The following is a 21,389-nucleotide window of genomic DNA, read 5'->3' as shown; positions in this document are numbered from 1 at the left end:
CATGGGAAACAGAGAGAGAACATAAACAGGCCCAGGGCAGAGCCTTGGAGGATAACCCTACAAAGGAAACAAAAGATGATGAACTACTGAAAGACAGGTGGGAACAGAGCCAAGAGAGATTAGTGTCCCAAAAGCCAAGGGACAGGACAACATACAGGAAGAAAGAATGGTCCATCAACAGCAGTATCAAAAGCATCAGAGATGTGAAAGAGAATGAGGATTGAGAAAAGATCACCAGTTTTGGAATTTAAGAGATAAACTCGGAGAGCAGTTTCAGATTGACTGATAGGGCTGGAAGCCAGACTGCAAGATGGTGAAAAGCCAGTTGATGGCAAGTTAAGGTAGCAAAAGTAAATAATTCTTTCTTTTGTTTTGTTTTTGTTTTTAGGCAGTTGGGGTTAAGTGACTTGCCCAGGGTCACACAGCTAGTAAGTGTCTAGTGTTTGGTCTGAGGCCGGATTTAAACTCAGGTCCTCCTGACTTCAGGGCTGGTGCTCTATTGACTGCACCACCTAGCTGCCCCCAAGAATTCTTTCTTTGAGCATGGATTTAAAGCTTAATGGGAAAGTAAAAGACATTTAGTACTATTTCCTCATTTTAAAGTCCCAGAAAGGTTAAGCAATTTGCTCAAGACTACACAATAGCCTGTCACAAAGTAGCAGAGCTAGGATTTAAATCCAGGTCCTCTTTAAAAATTCAATGTTCTTTCCATAATGCTCTATCAGCATGGTCCAGTTTGGCAGTAAAATGAAGGAAATATATTAAGATAATAGCTTGAGGAGGAAGAAAGGTGAAGTCAAAGTTTCTTAAGGATGGGGGACACCTACCTTATAAAGCAGCAGGGGGAAAAGCCAATATATGGAGAGATTGAAAATAAGAATGAAGGAATAGACAATATGATAAATTCCTGAAGGGGGGTCAGGAGGAGATGGGATAAAGGATTCAGACAGAGGTCTCAGACTCGGCAAGGAGAAGGAACATCTCTTTCTCAAAGACAGAAAGAAAGGAGAGGAGGATGAGTGAAGACATCGAGGACTTATGAGGCATAGAGTAAAGTAACTGAAGGAGCTTATGTAGATATCTGGCCTCTAATTTCTCAGTAAATCAGGGGATGAAAGTATCTCCTGGCATGGAGGAAGAGGCTGGAGAGACCCTGGGGATCTGAAGAGGGAAGAAAAGATTTCAAACAACTTGTAAAGGCAGTATACAGTCAACTATAGAAGAAAAAAGGTTTGCCTGGCAGTAATGGAAGCCCAGTTGAAATTAGGTGACATGAATCTGTAGTGATCTGGTCATGATAATGTTGTGACTTCCTCCAGCGACATTCAGCAGCTTAAGAGTATAAGTGGAGAAAGTAGATGAGGCAGAGGGCAGGGGTGGTGGAGGTAGAATGACTCAGGGCTGAAGACTGGAAGAACATGCATGGCAGTAGGACAAGGGACTCAAGAGTGGGTGACAAAGTATACTGAAGTCGGTTAACTACAGGGTCAAGATTATTAAGGGGGCAAAGTGGGTAGAGGAGGTGTGATAGAATGTGAGAAAAAGTATAAGGGAATAGAGATTTTGATAAGGGGAAAGAGCTGCTTTAGGATGAGTTAGGCAGAGGGAAAGATGGGAGGATAGGAGATTATGATCGTAAAGGAGTTTCAGAGTTCAGAATTCTAGAGGTATCAGTTATAGGGGTTTGGGGCACCTAAGATATGATCATCCCTATAAGCAGCTGAGGTAGGGAGAAACCTATAGGTCATGGGAGTTGAGAAGACCAATGCACTGGGAGGCTAGGGTATTTGAGAGAACATCAACTTATACACTTAAGTCTGCAGGTATGAAGTGGGGGGCTGAAAAGAAAATCTGTGAGCCTGTGCTGAACTCCTTAAGAAAAGAGAGAAAGTGATTTAGAGACTGAAAAATCACTAAGTATTTAGACTACAAAGAGAGTAATTGTGTAACAGTGACAAAGAGAATATCTGGAAGTGGCAACAGGGTATAAGGAATACGTCAAATGTTCCTCTCAGCCCAGTGGGTCATGAAACATTAAAGAAGGGTTAAATTGCCCTAGGAGGTGGCTAGAGATAAATATAAATTAAAATTTGCTAAAAATTGATAGGGACCTATAGAGCAATTTGGAACTATGCCCAAAGGGCTATAAAATGAGGCATACCCTTTGACCTAGCAATACCACTACTGGTTTTATATCCCAAAAGAGACAAAAAACAAAAAGGAAAAGGACCTATATGTACAAAAATATTTATAGCAGCTTTTTTCTGGGGATAAAGAATTAGAAATTGAGGGGAAGGCTATCAACTGAAGAGTGGCTGAACAAATTACAGTATGTGATTAAGATGGAATACTATTGTACTACAAGAAATGAGGAGCAGGATGCTCTCAGAAAAACTTGGAAAGACTTGCACGGACGATGCAAAGTGAAATGTGTTGTATACAAAGTAACAGCAATATTCCAAGATGATCAGCTGTGAATGACTTAGCTATTCTCAACAATATAATGATCCAAGACAACTCTGAAGGATTTATGATGAAAAATGCTCTCCATTCCCAGAGAAAGAACTGATGGTATCTGAATATAGATTGAAGCATACTTTTTTTAACTTTATTTCTCTTGAGTTTTATTTTGTCTATGTTTTCTTTCACAAATGACTACCATGGAAATGTTTTGCATGACTACACATGTATAACCTATATCATATTGCCTGCACAACATACTGCCCACGGGCTGCATTAAGTGGACTGCAAGCAGCCTGCATGATGTATGTTGTGCAGGCCTGGCCTAGAATAATGCCTGGTGAACTGTATAATCATAATGATCAAGTTTAGCTCTGGAAAAGCACTAAGAAAATGAACCTCCTTCCTTTTATTGCAAAGGTTGGTGGCTATGGGTATAGAATACTGTATACACTATTGGATGTGTTGATTGGTTTTGTTGAACTGATTTTTTCCTTTCTTTAATAAGCTTTGTTACCACGAATGACTAAGAGTAGAGGAGGGAGGAGTGATAAAATGGGAAATAAATGTGGCATAACAAAAAGCACCAAGAAAAATTTTTCTGACTTACATGAACTGATACAGAGTGAAACGAGCACAACCAAGAGCACAAGTAAGAGCAACATTTTGCGATAATCAACTATGATAGACTTAACTCTTCTCAGCAATACTATGATCCAAGACAATTCCAAAAGACTCATGATGGAAAATTCTGTCCATATCCAGAAAAAGAACTATGGAGTCTGAATGCAGAACAAAAACAAACTATTTTCATTTTTTTTTGGTTTTTGTTTTTTCCTTCTTGTAGTTTTTTCCTTTTGTTCTGATTCTTTCACAACATGACTAATGTGGAAATATGTTTTAACATGATTTTATACGTATAACTTAAATCAGATTGCTTGCTATCTTGGGAAAGGGAGAGGGGAAAGAAGGAAGAAGAAAAATGTGGAACTCAAAAATCTTATAAAAATGAATGTTGAAAACTATCTTTACATGTAATTAGAGAAAATAAAATGCCATTAAGTGGATGAAAAAAAAATCAGTAAGGGGCAGCTAGGTGGCTCAGGGGACAGAGCACGGGCCCTGGAGTCAAGAGGATCTGAGTTTACATCCTGCCTCAGATACTTGCCACTTATTAGCTGTGTGACCCTAGGCAAATCACTTAACCCCATCACCTAGCCAAAAAAAAAAAAGTAGGTTAAAAAAAATTTTTCTTAAGTGCCTTTTGATTAAATGACAATACAAAAGAGTGACAAAGTATCAAGAGCACTAAAGTTCACTGAACCAATATGGATCAAAACAAAAATGATTTTTTTAAACTTATGACAGGAACAAAAGGAAGATCAATGAAAAGAAGAGCACTTGTTATTCCAAGAAGAGTCATGACAACTGACAATAAAATGAAGACAAGGTCGCTCAGTTCTTACTGTTTTTTCTCTCTAGGATGTATGATTTTTGGACTCAAAAGAATGGGACAAGGGGGCAGCTAGGTGGTGCAGTAGATAGAGCTCTGGCTTGGAGCCAGGAGGACCTGAGTTCAAATCCAGCCTTAGACACATGACACTTACTAGCTGTGTGACCCTGGGCAGGTCATTTAACCCTGACTGCCTCACTTAAAAAAAACAAACAAAAAAGAATGGGACAAAAATGATCACCAAGAAACTGAAACTGACGCTCTGTGAGAAGAAGATAAAGAAAGAACTGAAGTCATCAGGCATGGATGAACCACATCCCAAGACACTGAAGGAACTGTCAAATGTCATTACTAAGGATATCTGTCATCAATGGAGTTTTGGAAATAATAAGACAACACATCTCATACGATATGTTACATTGAATTTGTGATGAATTAAACATTACCATAAAAAAGAGCTATTTAAAAATGAAAAGAGAATTATTTAACTCAGGTGTAGAGGGGAGGTTTTTTTAATCTATAAAATAAAATACAGGGGTAGCAATCCTGATCTCAGACAAAGCAAAAGCAAAAATAGATCTAATTAAAAGAGACAAGGAAGGAAACTACATCTTGACAAAAGGTACCACAGACAATTAGGTAATATCAATACTAAACATATAAGCATCCAAATTCTTAGAGAAGTTAAGTGAGTTATAGAAAGAGATAGCAAAACTATTAGTGGGGGACCTCAACCTTCCCCTCTGAACTTGACAAATCTAAACAAAATAAACAAGAAAGAAGTTAAGGAGGTGAATAGAATTGCAGAAAAGTTAGATATGATAGACCTCTGGAGAAAACTGAATGGGGATAGAAAAGAATATACCCTTTTCTCAGCAGTACAAGGCACCTACACAAAAACTGGTATTAGGACATAAAAAGCTCATAATCAGATGCAGAAAGGCAGAAATATTAAATTCATCCTTTTCAGATCATGATGCAAAAAAATTGCATGTAATAAAGGGCTAGAAAGATAGATTAAAAATTATCCCCATGACAAATAATCCTTACTGATGACTTTAGGTAACTGCTTCTTGTCAATTTATGGAAAGGTCAATTTATGCTTATACTTCCAAGTGTTTTTAATAGAAATGACTGTTATATTTTATCAAATGCCTTTTCTGCATCTATTGATATTATCATATGATTTTTGTTACTTTTATTGTTGATATAATCAATTATATTAATAGTTTAACTTATATTGAACCATGTATGCCTGGTATGAATCCCACTTGGTCATAATGTATAATTTTTGTAACATATTATTGTAATCTTTTAGCTAGTATTTTATTTAGGACATCTGTATCCATACTGATCAATGAAACCAGTGTACAATTTTCTTTCTCTGTTTTTACTTATCTTGGTTAAGATATGAGTATCAGATTTGTTTCATAAAAGGAGTTTGGTAGGATTCCTTCTTTGCCTATCATTCTAAATACTTTAATATTGGAATTAGATGGTCTTTAAAAAATGTTTGATAAAATTCACTTGTAAGTCAGTCTGGTCCTGGTACTTTTTTCTTAGGAAGCTCATTTATTCAATTTCTTTTTCTAAAATAGGTCTATTTAGATATTCTATTTCCTCTTCTATTAATCTGGGCAGTTTGTATTTTTGTATTCTACCATTTCACTTAAATTGTTCAATTTATTGGCATATAATTGGGCAAAATAACTCCTTATAATTGCTTTGATTTGATCTTCTTTAGTGGTATATTCACCCTTTTCATTTTTGATACTAGTAATTTGGTTTTCTTCTTTCTTTTTTTTAATCATATTAGTCAATAGTGTGTCTATTTTATTGATTTTTTCATAATACCAACTCTTAGTTTTATTTGTTTAATTCAACAGTTGTCTTATACAAAATTTTATCAATTTCATCTTTAATTTTTAGGATTTCCAATTTAGTGTTTAATTGGGGATTTTTAATTTGTTCTTTTTCTAGTTTTTTAAATTGTATACCCAGTTCATCAACTGCTCTTTCTTTTTTGTACTGAAATAAGTACTTAGATAGAAAAATTTTTCTCTGATTACTGCTTTTGCTGTATTCCATAGGTTTTGATATAATTTCATTTTCTTTAATGTAACTACTGATTGTTTCTATTGTTTGTTCTTTAACCCAGACATTCTTTAAGGGTTAGGTTGTTTAGTCTCCAATTAGTTTTTTTTCTACATTTCCATGGTCCCTATTTCCCTTCATCCTATTTTTCCTCACTATTGCCTTCTCAGCTTCTCTTTTTACCCTATCCCTCCTCTAGTTTATTTCTAACCACACCCTCCCTATTCCACACCCTTTTAAAGAATCTCTCCTTTATCCTCTTGCCTTACTCTTCTTTTCCTTATTCTACCCACTCCTCTAAGGGTCCCTCCCTTTTCTTCTTCTTTCACCCTCCTAAATCTTAATTTAGACACCCTTCTATAACCCCCCTTTTTCCTGTTCTCTCACCCTCTTATTTCTTTATAAATTTAGGAGACTTTTATACCCTTCTAGATATATATGTTATTCTCTCTTTAACCAGACCTGATGAGAATAGGGTTCCAGAACGACCAGCCCTCTGCCCTCATCTCATTCCTCTGTATTAGTTCTTCTTCTTGCACCTCATTTATATAATTGCTCTTTTTACCTTTTCCTATGCAACTTTGCTTTTTAGAATCACCATATCATACTCAGCTCTTCCTCAATCTATCTTTCGAACTACCCAATTACTAATAACAATCTTAAGCATACAGTTTACATTTCCACATATAAAAAGTAAACCGTTTGTCCTTACTGAATCCCTTGCAATTGGTCTTTGATGTTTATCTCATATTTTTCCCGGATCTTATATGTCAAATTTTCTATTAAGTTCTGGTCTTCTTGCAACTAAATCCTGACAGTCTGTTAATTCACTGAAAATCCATTTTTTTTTCATTCAGGATTACATTTAACTTTGCTAGGTAAGCTATTTTTGGCCATAACCCCAGGTCTCTTGCTCTTCAATATATAGTGTTCTAAGACCCGCAATCTTTTAGTGTAGCAGCTGCTAAATCTTGTGTAATTCTAATTTTGTCTCCACAATATTTGGATTGTTTTTTTCCTTGTTGTTTGTAATATTTTCAACTTATCCTGGTGGTTTTGGAATTTGACTATGACATTCCTGTAGGTTTTCATCCTGGGATCTTTTTCAGATAGTGATCAGTGGATTTTTTGTATTTCTGCTTTCCTCTCCTGTTCTAAAACTTCAGGACAGTTTTCCTTAATTATTTCTTATATTATTGTATCAAGATTCTTTTTTTGATTGTAGCTTTCATGTAGTCCAATTATCCTTATGTTTTCTCTCCTTGATCTGTTCTTCAGATCAGTTGCTTTTCTTATGAGATGTTTTACATTCTCTTCTACTTTCTCATTCTTTTTATTTTGTTTTACTATTTCTTGGCATCTTATAAAGTCATTCACTTCCTCTTGCCCAATTCTAGTTTTCAAGGAGTTGTTTTCTTCCTTAAGATTCGGGACCTCCTCTTCCAGTTGGTTGACTTTCTTTTCATAATTTTCTTGGTTTTCTTGGATTGTTATTTTTTCCCTAATTTTTCCTCACTCTCTCTTATTTGATTTTTAAAGTCCTTTTCAAGTTCTTCCAAGAACCCTTTTTGGGCACTGACCATTTGACATTACTTTTTGGGGTAGGAGAGACTTCAATACCCTCTTCTGAAAACGAACCCCAGACTTCTCCATTCCCATAGTAGCTTTTTATGGTTGGGTTCTTTCTCTTTTGCCTGCTCATTTTTATTTTGTTTTTACTTTTAGCAGCCTGTTATTACAATCATCTCTAATACTGGAGTGCGAGGTATGGTCCCTCTGGCCTCAGGTCCTTCTTACTGTTATTTTTTGAGTTTTTGTCCAGGGCCCAACCTCAGCACTCCTTTGCCCATCCAAGCCACCGCTACAGCCCCCAGGCACACTACACTGGAAATGTTGTTGCTTCCTGAGGACTCTCCAGGGGCTGTGATCTTCGGCTGGCCTGGAAATGAAACCAAGAAATCAGCTCTCCTGTAAGTTCCCACAGCCAGCAGCAACCTGGCCCCCATTGCTTCTGTACTCACCTGGCATGTGCTGGTTCCTTCTCACTACAGCCAGGGACCACGTGTCAGCAGCACAGCTGGGCCTGGAGGCCCTTGGCAGCAGAGGTTCCTTCAATCTTCCCTTGCTCAGATGTCTGACGCTCCATACTGTCTGGGAGGTGAGAATTTCTGTGACTGAGGATGATGCTACCTCCCAACCCAGTGTCCCCAGAGCTTGTTGTTTCAGTAGAGATAGCCTGGAGGTGTCTGTACTTCACTCAGGTTGAACCTCTGTCCTGAGGTCTTCTCCAGGTCCCAGGAGGACCACTGCTCTGTCCCAACTCTTGTTTATTTTTGCAGCTCTACATTCACCCTGAGGTGCTATTTTGTCTTGTTTGTGGAGGAAATCTGGAGAGCTTGGAACTTACTGACCTACTCTGCCATCTTTCCAGAATTCCCCTTGACAATCAATAATTTCATCAAAGAGAATGACAATAATAAGACAACAGACCAAAACTTATAGGAAGCAGCCAAAGCAGTATTTAGGGGAAAACTTACTACCTCTAAATGCTTACATGAATAATATAGAGAAAGAACAGACCAATGATTTTGGCATGCAATTAAAAAAGCTAGAAAAAGAATTAAAAATCCCCAATTAAACACCAAATTTAAAATTATGATATTCAAAAGAGATTAATAAAATTGAAAGTAAGAAAACGATTGAACTAATAAATAAAACTAAGAGCTGATTTTATGAGGAAAAAACCAATAAAATAGATAACCTTTGATTAATTTGATTTAAAAAAAGAAAGAAGAAAATCAAATTGCCAGTATCAAAAATGAAAAGGGTGAATTCAACACCAATGAACGCTGAAACAGATAAATATTGGAGGGGATGTGGGGCACTAATGCACTGTTGGTGGAGCTGTGAACTGATCCAACCATTCTGGAGAACAATTTGGAACTATGCCCAAAGGCCTATAAAACTGTGCATATTCTTTGATCTAGCTAGGAGTGTATCCTAAAGAGATCATAAAAAAGTGAAAAGAACCCACATGTACAAAAAATATTTATAGCAGCTCTTTTTGTGGTGGCAAAGAATTGGAAATTTAGTGGATGCCCATCAATTGGGGAATGGCTGAACAAGCTGTGGAGTATGAATGTGATAAAATACTATTGTTCCATAAGAAATGATAAGCAGGCAGATTTCAGAAAAACCTGGAAAGACTTGCGTGAACTGACGCTGAGTGACGTGAGCAGAACCAGGAGAACACTGCACACAGTAACAGCAGCATTGTGTAATGACTAACTTTGATAGACTTAGCTCTTCTCAGCGATGCAAGGATCTAAGACAATTCTAAAAGACTATCCACATCCAGAGAAAGCAGATCGAAGCACACCGTTTTCTCTTTTTTTGTTGTTGCCTTTTCTTTCTCGTGGTCTTTCCCTTTTGTTCTAATTCTTCTTTCACAACATGACTAATGTGGAAATATGTTTAATATGATTATATATGTATAGCTTATTTCAGATTGTATGGGTCTTGGGGAAGGAGAAAGGGACGAAAAATTTCAAACTCAAAATCTCATAAAAGTGAATATTAAAAACTAAACTAAAAATAAATACATTAAAAGTAAGTTAAAATTTTAAAAATTAAAAACAAAAACCAAAAATTGTTATGGTATATGAATGTAATGGAATACCATTGTTCTATAAGAAATGAACTGAGTTTGGCATGGCTTTCTCTAGATGAAGCTATATTAGTTCTTTGCAAATACTACTGACCTTTCCAAATGCTCACAAGCCATCCCTTTAATAAATGTAGTCTAAAAATTTTCCAAGAGTCAGTCAGTTTATCATCTGGAGATAACTTTTTTTTTCCTTTTGGGGAAACTGGGACAACATTTTTCTGACTCTTCCCATTTTCCACAATTTAAAAAAGTGACAACTATAAACTTAACGCTAAACATAATTTCAAACAAGCAAGTTTGCTTTGCAATTATTTACATTCAAGTAAATGAACTTAATGAATAAAATATAGTAAATTGTCATTCCTCTCAATCTTTACCACTTTCCTTTGTTAGTTTCCATTTAATATTTATATGGTGATAATTAGTACATACTTTGTTCCTCTGGGTTTTGGGTTTTTTTTTTTGCTTTGCATTATTTCATAATCATTTTTTTTAAATAGGCAATTGGGGTTAAGTGACTTGCCCAGGGTCACACAGATAGTAAGTGTGAAATGTTTGGTTTGAGGCTGGATTTGAACTCAAGTCCACCAGACTTCAGGGCCAGTGCTCTATCCACTGCGACACCTAGCTGTCCCCATAATCATTCTGCTAGGTATCTTTATTTTTTTTTTATACTTGTCAGACTTAATTGCTCTTGTAGCACTACATTACATTTGTATATAACAAGTGATTTAGCCATAATCCTAGTGCTGGACATTTAGGTTGTTATACTGCTTCTAGTTCCAATAATGAAATTCATGTAATGCTTCTGTAAATACATTCAAATATGTAGCTCTTAGTTTAAATGCTCTTATGATAATATTCTTAACAGTAGAATTGTTGGGTAGTGGATAGAGTCATTTTTGTAACTTTTGATATACAGTTATATTGCTTTTCTAAAATGTTCTACTAATGGTCAGTTCTCCTAGCAAGGAATACCTGCTATTGCACAACTGCATCAGAATTAGATTTTGTTAGTTCTGATTATTTTTGTCATTTTGATGGGTATGGGGTATAATACCCCTATGTTGTTTAAATATGAATCTTTTTGATTATTAGTTAGTTTGAATTTTTTTTTAACAAGGTAACTAGACTGGAGATCTAGAGGAGTTAGATAAAAGTGTCACATTATTCATGTGGACAAGATGGAGAGATACAGTCTATACGACAGAAGAGTTTGGTGAATTTGGAACTGCTTGAAGAAACCCAAAGGGTAATGTTAAATGCCTCAATTTGGTCAAACAGAAGAGACATCCCTGGTGGAGTGTTTCAGGAATCTGACCTCGACACTGGGACGTTAAACATTTTTATCAATGACCCAAAAAGATCTCAATGGGCTAGCACAAGGAGATATTTAAACGGGGATAAATCTGAAGTCTTGCAATCCATTAAAAAAATCACTCAATTACAGTATGGGGTAGGTTATAGAACAGTTTAAGGATTTTAGTGGAGCACAAGCTTAATACAAGTTAAAAGTGTAACAACAGCCAAAAAAAAAAAAGCTAACATGATTATGACAGGAAGAAAGCCCAGAACGAGTGATTAGATGATAATCCAGATGTATTAAACCCTGGTCAGATCACATCTAGAGTGCTGGAGTTCAGTTCTGGGTACCACACACATTAAGAAGGACAGTAGAAAATTAGTGTGCCTCCAGAAGAGGACAATCAGAATGGTAAGGGGATGGAAGTCTATGTCATATGAGAATCAGTTGAACCAAACAGGAGGTAGCACACTGTAGTGGAAAAAGAACAGGATTTGGAATCAGAATACCTAGGTTACAGTCTTGGCTCTATAACTGTGTATAACTACAGGTAAGTCACTTGACCTCTACGAGCCTCAGTTTCCCCACATGTAACATGGGAATAATAATATTTACATTATTATCCTCACAAAGATCAAATGAGCAAACAAGGATCAGATAAGCAAAATGAGCAACAATTTTATAAAGGGTTTTGGAACCATAAACTGCTATACAAATTTGAGTTATTAGTTATTATTTCAGTGTAACACTGATACCTAGTACTTAGTTAAGCCAATTAGAGGTCCAGGGATCTCTAAGAATGTCCTAAGAGACTATCTGCCTTCTAGCATTGCTATATAAAAGATATGTTAGGTATCTTCACATGGGCTGTCTCCTGTGATTCCTGTTAGACCCTTTAAGCCAAATTAGCATTCAATTCACTTCAATGACTCTGGAATAACTTACATGAAGCCATAAACAGAATGAATGAAATCCCAGGAGCTGAGGAGGAAGAATGAGAGGCAGATGATAACCACCAGGCTTCCCACGTACATCACTGTGTATTGTACTATGAAAATCCAAAAGGCTTTGCTTTGCAGTTTCACAGGAATGTACTGCCGCTAGGAGAGAACACAAAGAACACAATCAGGGAAGGCAAAGCCAGAATTCACGTCCCAGTTATATCATCAAGCGATGCCCCTGCCTAGCAAGCAAGTAAGTCAAACTGGGGGAAAAAAAAAAGGAAAAGACAAGACACCTTCTCATTTCACAGCTCTGAATCACCCCAGTGTGACAAAAAGGGAGAGAACACTGAACTCGGAGTCTTTTTAGTCCAGGCTTTGCCAATGACTAGCTGTGTGACTTCCTAGAAAGTTATTTCGTCTCTCTGGGCATAACTTTTCTCATGAGTACAACGAGCTTAGTTGTAGGATCAGCCCTACAAACTGTGAATCCAGGGATGCTAGCTTTTCACATGAATAAACAGGGTTTTCATGAGAAAATGTAAACATTAGAAATATTCTTCCTGCAAAATGTTAGATATGTAATCATGTATATCATAAAAAAATGCCTGTGCAACATTCTTCCTTTTTGTTAACAATCAACAAGCCACAAAAGTGAAAAGTGACAAATTATCCATCCTAATCACTCTATTAGACAGTTGTGTCATGAATTCTTTTGGGAAAATATACTTTATTGGGAAGTTTCTTTGGATGTTTCTTGGGAAATGCCTATAAAACAAAATGTATCAATAAAAAAACACTCTTCTGTGTATAACAAATTGCTCTTTTAGAGCAATTTGTTTTAATATATAAGAAGGCTAAGTTTCCTATTTTTTCTCCAATTTTCCTGACTCCTCATTTAAAGAGGGAGATAAGGAACACATATAATCCATGCCCAGAGACCCCCAAAGACCAGACTTTTAGGTTCTAGTGAGATATATTCAAGGCCAGAAGTGTTTCTTGGCCAAATCAGTTTGGGGAAAATTAGAATAGATGGTGTCTAAGGTCCCTTCTAGGTCTGACATTCAGCATCCTGACATTCTTGGTTCTAAGGCACCTTGTAATTCTAACTTTCTATGATTCTGTTTATCACCCAGTTGGGCAACCCAAATTTTCGAACCCTTTCTCTACCATTACCCCTATAGCTTTGGAAGCTGAGCCTCCAAAGGATTTTCCTCCTTTAGGCACAGTTAATTTTCCAAGGCAATGACATAGAATGCTTATAAAAGGACAATTGAGGGAAGAAGGAAAAGACAGAAGAGAGAGAAAATGGATTTTGTTAATTTCTTAAAAATAAATATTTTTAAAGGACTTCTTTTCTCCTCAGTTACAGACTACAAAAAGTCACTTCATTCAAGAGGCTTAAAACTCCAAATGAACTTTATGACTAATGGCAGGGGCTACCAAAATAATAACAGCAGCATCTAACAAGTAATACAGCACTTCACAAGTAATCTTCTCTCCTTCACTGCCCCATTTATCAGGCTAGTTTGTTCTTTGATGTGTGACTGGATTATTTTCTTGTCCTAACCCTGGGCCTAAATACGTGAAAAATGTTAGACTTAAAAAGGCCTGGCATGATGACCTAGTTAATGTCCTCCATTCCCTATTTTACAGAGGCAGACAGCAAGAACCTGAAAGGGGAAATGATTTGTCCAAGGCCACAAAACAAATCAGCAACAGAGCTGGAAGCACAAAGGTCTGCTGAATCCCAATTTAGAGTTCTATCCACTATACTAAGCTATTTCCCCCAAAGTTTGAACAGTCTTTCTGTTTCCTTATTTTGAGAAGAAAAAGGTACAGATTTGGGTAGAGGCCTGAAGAGGCTAAGCTTAGGTTTCAATCCCAAAGTGGTCTTCTCACACATGTGGAATCTCCTACACTAAGATGTTTCAAATCTGAAGGGACAGGATGAGCTGCCAGGAATCAAAGGACAGACTAAACAGTACTGGGGACTATGAACTGATTAAAGTTTTACTGAGTAAATTTTAGAAAGCTGATTATTATTTAACCATCATCATTATAAATATATGTATGTGTATGTATGTGTATGTGTATGTGTGTGTGTGTGTATATATATATATATAATATATATACACACACACACACATACACACACACGCATATATATATATACACTCACTGTTTATTACCAGAATTTATTTACACAAGTTTGAGTGCTCACTCCTTAATTCCTAGACACTCTAAAGCAGGCCTACACAGCATTCAGCCCACCAAAGGATTTCCAGCAGCCCACAAAAAATGCAGAAGATGTAAAACAGGCCTGCACAACATACCAGCCTCGGGCTGTTTCAGCAGGCCACAAGCGGCCTGCAGGCCCATATGCTGTGCTCTAAAGAATCAAGTGTTACACAACAATAATGTTATAATAGTCCACATTTCTATGTGTACTTCAGTTTACATAGCATTTTCTTCACATAATCCTATAAGACATGTTGCACAAGTTTAATGAAGAAAAAAAGGTTCGAATACAGGAAGTGATTTGCCTAAGATAACCCAGCCAGTAAGTGATAGAGCAGGTTCTTGAATTCAGATCGAGAGTCTGGTCCTCCTTCCTTATACTCAGTCTTTTACGTACATAGTTATTTGCCTGACATCTCCACCATCAGACTGGGAGCTCCTTGAGAGCAAAGGCTGTGTTCCCAGCACTCAGCACAGTGCCTGGCACATAAGAATCTCTTAATAAATGCTTGCTGATTTCACTTGACTCAGATTGGCCTTATACTACATCATATGGTCATAATCCTGGGGAAATCATGAGTAACCAGCAAACTTTCCCAGAAGAACTTAAGTACATACATTATTATACTTAAATTGAGCTACTGCTTTTCAATAGTTTACCTGGAGAAGATACAGCAGCCCTGGTACAAACAAGGTGATTGGATACAAAGACTGGTACGTTGCTAAGGCCAGAAAAATGGCACTAAGAAAGGCACTACCTGTGAGAAGGAAATAAATGTGGTAAGTAATCCACGCTCACAGATCAAGATTAGACTCAACAAGTATATCTTAACGTGGCACTTCCCATTATTTTTCAAATAATCAGCTACCAAATAAGTGCCTTTTGGTCAGCAAGTAGTTTTTCAAACGTAGAGAGAATTGAAAAGAAGTTGGTTTGGTTTCAGATATGAGAAAAAAAAAAAGAGATAAACCCATACCTTTCCTCTTTAATAGCTTAAGATCCCACAGATACACTCCTGACAAAACTTGTTAAAGGGAGACAAAATGTTGGGAGTCTCATAAATTTCAACCCACTGGTGTATGTTAAAGAGAGATTTATGGACTATTAACTTCTTATTGTTACCTATTTTACAATGAGCAACAAAAACAACCAATCAAAAAGAACAAGTAACACTGTGCAGAAAACCTCTAGCATTTAGGAAGGCAGTGACCAAATGAATTAACAAATAACACACAAGCCAAGAAAAGGATTTTATTTTTTGTTCCCTTCCAGATCTGTTTGAAATTCTTTCCCTTCTTCCCTCTCCCTGATGTAGTTCAAGCAATCAACAAGCACTTATTAAGTGCCTACTCAGTGTCAGGCACTACGCTAAGCACATAAAGATAAAAATTAAAGTCTCTGCCCCGAAGGCCCTTATAGTGAGACAGGTGAGAAAACATATACATAAGTCTGTCATACGAGACAACATACATACCCATACCTATCTAGAGAAATATATACAAAATAAGCAGAAGGTAAATTTATGGGAGAGGGGAAGGCCCAAAGACCTGGGAGAGATCAGAAAAGGCTTCTCATATAAGCTGACCCCTGAGCAAAATTTTGAAGGAAATAAGAGAGCCTAAGAAGATGAGATAGGTGCGTATTCCTGACACAGGGGACACCTGTGCAAAGGCAGAGACAGGACAGGGAATGCCATGTAGGAGGATCACTGAGACCAGTTTAGCTAGTCTGGAGAGTGTATAATAGCATTGCAAAGCAAGTTGGGGCCAGGATGGGAAGGAGTTTAAAAGTCAAACGAAGGAGTTTATGTTGGATCCTGGAGGCAACAACAAGCCACTGCAGTTTAGTGAGCAGGGAAGTGACATGATCATACTTTAGGAAAGTAATTTTGGCAGCTGTGTGGGAGGACAGATTAAGGAGGGAAGAACTTAAAAAGTAAGGACACCAATCGGGTTAATACAGTAGTCCAAGCAAAAAATGATAAGGACTTACACTAGTGTGGTGGCTGTGTAAGCTGAGAGGAGATGGGCGTGAGATATGTTACAAAGGCAGTAATGACAATATTTAGCAACTAATTAGATATATGGGGCAGAGAATAAAGAATCAAGGATGATACCAAGGATGTGAACCTGGGTGACTGGAAGGATAGTGGTGCACTCGATAGAAATATGAAAATTCAAAAGAAGGATGGGTTTGGAGGGAAAGAATAAGAAGTTAGTTTGAGAAGTCATACAGTTATCTACAATAGTTTTTCTATCAGTTTTTATTGAATAGTGATTCCGTTCCCTAGTGTTTTATAACATGGGATTATCAAACACTAACCATTCTGGATTCTAATTCTTATGTTCCATTGATTAATTTCTTTATTCTATTTTAATACTGATTGTGTGTCCTTTTTTAACTGATCCTGTTTACAGTAAATTGATTTTGTCCTGTAACTGCCTAAGTCATGATTCTTTGTCTCTGAACTTAATTCAGAAATTTAGGTGGCCTGTAACAAGTTAAGTTTAGAAATTCAGTTTTCCTGTTAATGATTGTTCTATTCTTGTGTCAAGGAAATTTGTTACCCTTAAAAGATGCAAGTAGATACCAGGGATTCTGGTCTCTAGTATCTTTACACCATCAAACTGTCATTCAAGGATATCTGTTTTGCTATCCAAAGAAGTCTAGTTTTTTATCTGTGTCCTTGCAGATGCAACTGGACTCAAACAATGAACATTTCTTAGTCCCAAAGAAAGAAGGGGGGTTGTTGCTAGCCCTCATTCCTAATTTCCATCCAATCATATTTTCTTTCATCTATGATGCTAGCTTCCTATTTTCTTTACTTCCCAAAACTATAAAAGAGAGCTGTTCCTCTTATTTGGGATCTTACCTTTACTGTGGAATCTGACATCCTAACTGAATGTGCTCAGACCTTTATGCCTCAGTTCACCTAATTTCAATCACAACAGTACCAAAGAGTTTTTGTTGTTGTTGTTGTTGTATTTGTTTTTTTGTGAGACAACTGGGGTTAAGTGACTTGCCCAGAGTCACATAGCTAGTGAGTGTTACATGTCTGAGGTCATATTTGAACTCGGGTCCTCCTGACTCCAGGGCTGGTACTCTATCCACTGCGCCACCTAGCTGCCTCCACGGAGGTTTTACAATTATAATCTGACAGTACATTTTAAGATCTGGTAGTGCTGGTTCCCCTTAACAGTTTTCATTTTTATAGTAATATTTTGTCTCTTTTTTAATATATGGATTTTATTACTCCTTAATCTAATTCTATTAAATAATCTAATAGTATTTTGATTGGCGTCACATTAAATCTCAAGATTAGTTAGAAAAGTATTGATGTTTTTATATTTATCTGCCATAGTCATGATGAGGAGTATCCCTCCATTTATTTAGTTATTCTTTGATTTATTTATATCAGTCATCGTCACACTATTTTTATCTGTACTCTTGCATGTTTAGATAAAGATCAAATATCTGATCTAATTTATCATTACAATAAAGAATATTTCTCTATCAGATTCTCTTGATTCTTACTGGAGGTATGTCAAAATACATATGATATTTGTAGGTTTTTACTGACTTAAATCAAGCATATCTTCCTTGTAAAACAGGAGGGAAGGTTATAGCAAATTGGCAAAGATGAAAAGAGACCAAGTGAGTCAATGTTGGAGGGGTTATAGAAATAAAGAAACACTAATACACTGTAAGTTAGTTGGAAATTATGTGAGAAAAGTCACTTAATTGTTCATACTGTTGACCCAGGCATCTTGCTACTATATATATATATATATATATATATATATATATATATGTATATTCCCAAGGAGGACAAAGACAGGAAGATCCCATATATACCAAAATATTCACAGGAGCACATTTATGGTAGCAAAAAGTTGGAAATAAAGTGAAGACTCATTAATCTGAGAATGGCTGAATAAATCATGGCAAATGAATACAGTATGGCACAACAGAAAAATGTTGGTTCTGGAATCTGAAAATCCTGGTTCAAATCCTGGCCTCACCACTTACTATATGTGCGATCTTGGTTGGAAAAATCAGTTAATCTCTCTGGGCCTCAGTTTCCTTATCTGTAAAATGAAGGGTTAAGACAGATGGAATCTGAGGTCCTTTCCAGTTCTAAATCTATAATTCTATGAAAGTAATTGAACACAATTGTAACATAAAACCTCTGACTACGAGGAATTTAGAGAAATACAGGAATACTTATATGAACTGATGCAGAAAGAAGCTGAACTAGGAAAATATATATTTATATAAATACATGTATGTGTGTATACATATACACACACGCAATGACTATAATAAATAGCATCAATTAAAACAATACTAAAAGGCTAGAGTCAAATTAACTATAATGACCGATCTCAATTCAGGAAAACAGATGATGAAACATATTTTCCTTCTTTCAACTGAAAAATGGGGTGGAGGAGAGCAGAGGGGAAGAAAGAGAACAGGATGTTGCACATGCTATCAGATGTGATCATTTTGCCAACTGGTTTTGCTTAACTGTTTTTCTTTATTACAAGGGAAAGTTAAATGGGGAAGAGTATATCAAGGAATGACTAGCCTATAAAAATAAAAGCCATCAATAAAACATTTTTGCAGAAAAGAGACAATAAAATATATCTTCTCCATGGAAGAAAAGTGGGGAACTACTAGGACACAGTATTGTATATTGTTTAGACATGTCTCTATCAAATTTGTTTGCTTTTCTTTATCAAAAGGGAGGGTTCAATCTGAAGAAGGCATAAGAAATGACTGTGAGGTAAAAATAAAAGGCATGAATAAAATAAATTGTAAAAACAAACAGCAACAAAAAACAGCAAATCACACAAAAAGATAGAAACAGTCAATTTTGGAGGAGCTGTAGGAAGACAGTCACACAGATATACATGGAGAAGCTGTGAGCTAGTCTAACCATTCTGGAAAGCAATTTAGAATTCTGTTAAGAAAATAACTAAAACATCTTTATCCTTTAACCCAGAAATCCTAATATAAGATATATATACCATACTCCAAGAAGATCAAAGACAAAGGTATACATCAAAAATATACATATAAAAACAGTAATAGTAGTGTTTTTTATTGTAACAAAAAGTAGAAACAAAGCATATGCCCATTTATTAGGGAATACCTAAACAAATTAATTGTAGCACATGAATGTAATGGAATACACCATAAGAAAAAATGAATATGAAGTACAGGGAGAAGCACAGGAAGATTTATAAAAACTGCTACAAAACAAAGTAAGCAGAACCAGGTAAGCAACATACACAAGGACTACATCGATGTAAACGGAAACAACAAAACAATCAAAACTGAATGCCATGCAATTATGATCAAGCTTCACCTCAAAGAAGAAATATGATAAGACAGTTTGTTTGCAGAAGTGAGGGACTATGGAAATGCATATAATATCTAGCTCTTTCAGTGTATTGGTTAGTTTCGCTGAACTTTCTTTCCTCTTTTTCAATTTTCGTTCTTTGAAAGAGGAAGGGGAAAAGGATATGTTGGGAACTGTAAATGATCAAAAACTAAAAGGTATTAAAATATTTTTAAATATATATGATGACAGGGGCAGCTAGATGGTGCACTGGCCCTGGAGTCAGGAGACCAGACACTTGACACTTACTAGCTGGGTGACCCTGGGCAAGCCACTTAACCCCAACTGCCTCACCAAAAAAAACCATAATGACTACAACATAAATGGAAAGAACAACAACAAAATTAAAGTGAATAATGTGTTAATTAAAACGACCAAGCTGAACCTGGAAGAAGAGATGAGAAAAAAATATCCCTCTCCTTTTTTTTTTTGTGGGAGGGGGGAGTGAGGCAATGCCCAGGGTCACACAGCTAGTAAGCGTCAAGTGTGTGTGGCCAGATTTGAACTCAGGTCTTCCTGAATCCAGGGCCAGTGCTCTATTCACTGCGCCATCTAGCTGCCCCTACCTCTCCTTTCATAAAAAAGGTGAGAGCCTGTGGATATGGAATGTTGCTTATGCTGTCAGATGTGGCTACGTGTCAGCTGATTTTTCTTAAGTAGTTTTTCTTTCTTCATTACAAGGCTTCGAAGACTTGCTGAATGATGATGTTTATTTGGAAATGAATGCAATATAAAAACAAAAGGAATCAATAAAATTTTTAAGAGAGTGGAAGGGTGACAGATAATTTTTAATACAAGGTTTTGCAAAAGCTTGAAATAGCTTAAAATTGAAGACTAATGCTTCTGGAACCATGCATTAGTAATAATATCTGACATTTTATAGTGCTTTAAGGTTTGCAAAGTTCTTTCCTCAAGACAACATTGAGAAGTATATGGTATAAATATTAGAATCTTCACTTTTTCTAGAGATGAGGAAGCACAGATTTTAAAAAGTTAAGTGACTTGCTTATGATTATACAGCTAGAAAGTATCTAACCTATGCTTTGAATGAATGTCTCCTGATTGCAGAACCAATACTCTATCCACTATGCTGTGCCACTCTTCTATCTTTAAATATTATTGTGATTCTGTGATCTAAATTTTAAAATTTTGTTTTTTTCTAAATTACATGTAAACAAAAATTTTTAACATTCCTTTTTTTTTTAAATTTTCAGTTCCAAATTCTTTCACTCCCTTCCTCTCCTCCCCCTTCCTTGAGAAGGTAAGCAATTTGATACAGATTCTACATGTGCAGTCATGCAAAACATTTTTATATTAGCCATACTGCAAAAGAAAATACAAGCCAAAAAAAACTCCAAGAATAATAAAGAAAATTTTAAAAATTATGTTTCTATCTGCATTCAGACTCCATGAGTTCCTTCTCTGGAGGTGGATAGTATTTTTTATCATAAGACCTTCAAAACTGCCTTGATTGTTGTATTGTTGAGAATAGTTAAGTCATTCACAATTGATCATTGTACAATATTGTTGTTACTGTGCACAATATTCTCCTGGTTCTGATCATTTCACTTTGCATCAATTCATGTAAGTCTTCTCAGATTTTTTCTAAAAGCATCCTACTGCATTGTGCCATATAGCACAATGATACGTAATCAATTTTCTAATATCATAGCAATTGCTTAAAATTTCTTAGACCTAGTGCTGAGTTATATAGCCTTTTTTGAGAATACAAGAATACTTCATTATGTAACACTTGCAACAGCTTATACTCAACACATTCATAAAAATTTTTTAAATTAAATTGAATTTTAAAACAAAAATTAAA

General features: G+C 36.1%; 1 protein-coding gene across 1 annotated transcript in view; it reads right to left on the bottom strand.

Annotated features, from left to right (window-relative positions):
• The window catches only part of PIGU (phosphatidylinositol glycan anchor biosynthesis class U), a 126,326-nt gene that overhangs the window by 30,085 nt on the left and 74,852 nt on the right, over window positions 1-21,389 (bottom strand). The window contains exons 7-8 of the mRNA XM_020998862.2: window positions 14,820-14,917; window positions 11,923-12,077 (exon numbers count right to left, since the gene is read on the bottom strand). Coding sequence (XP_020854521.1) covers window positions 11,923-12,077; window positions 14,820-14,917 — 253 coding nt within the window. The remainder of the gene's footprint in view (window positions 1-11,922; window positions 12,078-14,819; window positions 14,918-21,389) is intronic.

Source organism: Phascolarctos cinereus, unplaced genomic scaffold (assembly GCF_003287225.1).
Source record: "Phascolarctos cinereus isolate Bilbo 61053 unplaced genomic scaffold, phaCin_HiC Scaffold_2;HRSCAF=192, whole genome shotgun sequence".
In the NCBI taxonomy this organism is placed as follows: domain Eukaryota; kingdom Metazoa; phylum Chordata; class Mammalia; order Diprotodontia; family Phascolarctidae; genus Phascolarctos; species Phascolarctos cinereus.
The sequence above is the reverse complement of the archived record's forward strand: the minus strand, read 5'-3'. Positions and strand labels throughout refer to the sequence as shown.